Source organism: Tupaia chinensis, unplaced genomic scaffold, assembly GCF_000334495.1.
Source record: "Tupaia chinensis unplaced genomic scaffold, TupChi_1.0 Scaffold139733_1, whole genome shotgun sequence".
NCBI lineage: Eukaryota > Metazoa > Chordata > Mammalia > Scandentia > Tupaiidae > Tupaia > Tupaia belangeri.
The window spans coordinates 195,931-200,481 of NW_006199613.1; the positions used below are offsets into that span (position 1 = coordinate 195,931).

General features: G+C 56.9%; 1 protein-coding gene across 4 annotated transcripts in view; it reads left to right on the forward strand.

Moving 5' to 3' along the window:
- COMMD9 (COMM domain containing 9) overlaps positions 1–2,734 on the forward strand; it is a 13,015-nt gene extending 10,281 nt beyond the window's left edge. For 2 of the 4 annotated variants that reach the window (XM_014593081.2, XM_014593079.2), the window contains exons 4-7: positions 6–40; positions 706–809; positions 1,303–1,390; positions 2,116–2,734. In XM_014593081.2, the coding sequence (XP_014448567.1) occupies positions 6–40; positions 706–809; positions 1,303–1,390; positions 2,116–2,252 (364 nt within the window). In that variant the 3' untranslated portion in view covers positions 2,253–2,734. The remainder of the gene's footprint in view (positions 1–5; positions 41–705; positions 810–1,302; positions 1,391–2,115) is intronic. The other 2 variants (XM_014593080.1, XM_014593082.2) reach the window with 2 other exon arrangements.
- The last annotated feature ends 1,817 nt before the right edge of the window (positions 2,735–4,551 follow it).

Sequence of the window (4,551 nt, forward strand, 5' to 3'; positions counted from 1 at the left end):
AACAGATCTACATGGAGAACTGATGCCCAAGCCAGCCAGAGTGAGTACCAGGGAGTCGACCCTCCCCTCCTCCTCACCCGCCCCACCCCACCCCATCTGCCTGGTGACCAGTCCCAACCACAACTCTGTGTTGGTGTTATTTATTTATTTTCTGATTATAAACTTTACTATAGAGACATATTGTTAAAAATACATGGAAATTTTAAAGCAGAAAATGAAGTACTTAAAATAATTATGTTTCAATTAGGAAAAAATCACTAGTGATTGAAATCAGCTTGAAAGATGGAGTAGACGGGAGGGTCCAGTGCATGGCCTCGTGCTCGGGGCCGGCCTCAGTGCTGGGCATGTCCCTACACTCACTCGGTCCCCCCAGCGTCCCTGTGAACTGGGCTTAGGTGCCTCCCTTTCCCAAGTGAGGACACAGCTCAGGGCTTGGACAGGTAGGTATGTGTCCCTGAGACTCAGCCGGGACTCCTCCCTAAAGACGTCGCTTCTCCTTCAGGCCTGGCGCCTGGAGGGTCGGGTCCAGGAGCCTGGAGCTGCTGCCCGACAGGAGCAGGCTGAGCACAGCAGCAGCGGGTCTTGGGCCTGCCTGTCCGTCTCTCAGGGACTCTTTGAAGATTGACTCGGTTATTTGTGGCGTGGCCATTAGAGCCACGTGTCATGGCATAAAGGCCCGAGTGTTCAGCTGTGCTGTCCCCCCAGTCTCTCTGCCACGCCTGGTTGACCTGGACTGGAGAGTGGACATCAAAGCCTCCTCGGACAGTGTCGGCCGCATGGCCGTCCCCACCTGCCTGCTCCAGGTGAAGGTAGGTCCCCTGTCATGTGCACCAGGAAGAACGACGGGGCAGCGGGATTGGCACCCCAGGCCGTTGAAAGTCAGTCTCCAAAGCTGGGGATCTCCAGTCCAAAAAATCCACGCGTTTATACGGTGTGCGCGGATGCCACTGTAGTGATGTTGCCTTGCCATCGCAAAGCCTGCCCTGGAAGGAGAAACCAACAGATGCAAACCACAGTATTCTTTTTATTTTTGGAGAGATTTTTGCTATAGGGCGCCAGCACTTGCCAGAAAGACAGAGACAGAAAGTGAGAAATCACCCCCCGGGGGGATGGCCATGCCACAGTCCCTTCTCCTCTGTTCTCTCGGGATCTTGGGCACGCACGCACACACACCCGGCATGAGTTTAAGCCACTGGGTCTGGGACTTGAACCACGGTCAACTACATGGGAGTCCAGCGATATAGTCACACGCCAAATGCTGGTCCTGCAAGCCATAATTTTCTTAAAACAATTTGCTGACAGGTAAAGATGACCATCTACCACGAGAGACAAGAGACATCTCACCCGAGCGGCTTAGGGCTGTGTGTTTGCATTCCAGAGAGCCATCAGGGTAGTGCGTCCCCGACCGAGCTTTTCGTTCCCTCTGACAAACTGCCCTGTGTCCACATGCCCCGTCTCAGCGGCGTCCCTACTTAGCAGTCTGAAAAGACTACCCTCTTCACATGCCCATGTGGTAGGGTCAGTTTAGTCAAAACTGGATCGTGTACCGGTCTCTCTACTTAACCAGACACTCAGAGAGTCAACACCTGTAAGAAAAGGTGCCCGTAACAACTTCTAGGTACCAGTAGGGCTAAATTTCTTTCTTTCTTTTTCTTTCTTTCTTTTTCTTTTTCTTTTCTTTTCTTTTCTTTTCTTTTCTTTTCTTTTCTTTTCTTTTCTTTTCTTTTCTTTTCTTTTCTTTTTTCTTTTCTTTTCTTCTTTTCTTTTCTTTCTTTCTTTCTTTCTTTCTTTCTTTCTTTTTTAAGGCTACAAGTAAACATAACTAGAAGCTGTCATTTTTCCTGCCTTCCGTTGGACAGTCTTGGCACCCAGTGTGCGCACACACATTTCTCACTGGCATGCTGAGTCGGACAGGCTCGGGGCTGTGTCCTGCTCTTCTGCATGCCCACTGAGGCACTCTGCAGACCCTCTCTTTCACTTTCCCCAGTTGCTAACAGACCTCCACCTCTTAGCGAAAAGCCTGCCTTCACCCCAGCTGAGGCATCCACACAGCTCAGTGGCAAGGGGAGAGGAATGGAGGGCCAGCCTTCACTCTGGGCCATGTTCCCCTTTCAGATCCAAGAAGACCCCAGGCTATGCGGGGACAAACCCTCCGTCTCGGCTGTCACCATGGAGCTGAGCAAAGAAACGCTGGACACCATGCTAGACGGCTTGGGCCGCATCCGAGACCAGCTTTCTGCCGTGGCCAGTAAATGACCCCACCAGCCCTGGGCCCACCGCCACGCCACGCCACAGGTCCACGGTGGCGCATCCCCAGCCCATAGGCTGTGCTCACAGCAGCAGCTGCAGCCACGGCTGGCGGGATGGTTTTGGGTTATTGACATCCAGGAGGTGCCTGGCAGGGAGGAAGTGGCCAGGCCCTCACTGTTCTTGCTCATCCTTGTCCTTGTTGGCCAGAGGGCAGGTGCCTCCACCTTCCGAGGCTCCTCTGCGACCTGTTTCCCACACAGCCTTGAGGGGGGACATTGGCCTCACAGACTGCCTCTGCGTGGCTGTTTGGGGGACTCGGGCCACCTTGTGGGGCTCACCTACCACGTTTACCCCACATTAGTTATGCTTCCTCCTGTACTAGCCCAGGGCGTAATGCAGCCCTCCCGGCAGACAGGTGAGACTGGAAATAAACAGCGGTCCAGAAATATGCTGGTCCTGGCTCTCATGCCACCTCGTTCTTGAAGATGGTCTGACCTTCGATTGCCAGCAACTTTGGGCGGGGTGGCAGGAAGCCACGTGGTTGGCTGTCAGTGGCTGTTAGAGGGCAGGATCTGCCACACTGGCATGTTGCTGGCCCCGCACGTGTGAAATAGCCTGCCGTCACCTGGTCCCCTGTGGCAGCAGCGGCTCCCCGGGCCCTCCAGCAGCTTCTCTGAGGGGGCCACAGAGGGAGGAGGGCCAGTGGTTAGAGCACCCAGGGAACGGGCAATGTCTATCTCGGGGGGGGGCCCTACGGGGGGGAGGACCAGTGGTTAGAGCACCCGGGGAACGGGCAGAATCTGTCTTGGGGGGGGACCACAGAGGGAGAAGTGCCAGTGGTTAGAGCACCCGGGGAATGTGCAGTGTCTGTCTGGGGGGGGGGGGCCCCGCACAGGGGGGACCAGTGGTTAGCATACCCGGGCAGTCAGGGTAGAAGCAGCTCTCCTCAGGCCTGAGTACCTCCCACCCTTTTGATAAGGTTGAGCGGGGCAGCCTGCTAACAGTGCCATGCCATTGGCCAGGGGACGCCGTGTGCCTGAGGGGACAGTGCAAGCTGGCCAGTCAGTGCAGGAGAGACCCGGGTCAGCCTTGACGGCAAGCAGGGGCAGGTGGAGAGCTACATGTTCGTGCGGGGGGCTGTGTGAGAGGCCCACAGTCTTCCCATCACTGCTGACACCAGCCCGCAAGCTGGTCACCTGCTGCAGGGGAGCACCTCAGGACAGCGGCAGACAGACACGGGAGTCTGCGACCTGAGCGGCAGTGCCCTGGGGTGCCTGATCCCCTGGGGAGCCGTGACGCTGGCACCCTCCCACTGCCCCAGGATCAGGCTGGGACGGTGAAGCTCATGAGTGCGGGTAGCAATTTGTCGGTGCCCCAGGGGGCAACTAATCCCCAGACCCTTCATCTAAGTGATGCAGGTGGCCTGTCAGTGTGGCCCGGCCAGTGGATCACCTTGTCCCTTGGCTCCAGGAGGCTGATCACTCCTTGTCCCTTTCAGAGACCTTTCTGAGGAAGGACTGCAACTGGTTACCCATGTACCCTACGACCCTGGTCCTCAGTGCTCCCACAGGGAGAGGGTGCTGAACAATCCCAGACTTGCTCTTGCCGGCCAGGCAGCACTGCACAGGAAGCTGGCAGCTCATGGTGACACTGACAGCGAGTACACCGTGCCGCCTGTGTCCCCAAGGAGGGGCTGCCACTGGGTCCAGGCAGAGGTTGAGAGCAGTCTAGGACGTAGCCTTCATCACCTGGTGTTGGGCCCCTGCTGGCTGCAGTTCCTGAGGCACGTTCCCAGGGCTGGTTTTACCAGGCACAGTGGAGCACGAGGGCGTGGAAGTGATGGTGGTTCAATAGAGCCCTGCTGGACACGGGAGATGGGGCAGCACCACGGGGTCAACGTGGAGGAGGTGGCCGGGCTGAGGCCATGAGTCTTCGAGGGCTCACAGGGAGTGGCCAAGGCAAGGCAGGTCTGTCATATGTGTTTGGGATGGGATAGCTGGGACAGCGGAGGGCTGCAGGCCCCAGGGTGGCCTGTAGTGTCCAGGTGGTTGGCTATGAGTGGTCTCACAGGGAGACGGTCCCTCGGTCCCTCGCTGTGAGAGTGCTCAAGAGGTGCTTGGGCCTGTGGGCTGTCAGTGTGCATGTCACAGGTGGGCCCTGGGGACAGTCTTAGAATTAGTTATCCCTGGGAGGGTGGAGGCTCCAGAGGCCAGAGGAGCGAGAACTCAGAAGGACCAGCCTCATGACTCAGCTGTTTAGGGAGCCAGATCTCACGTGGCCGACTGCACAGTTCGAATTCTG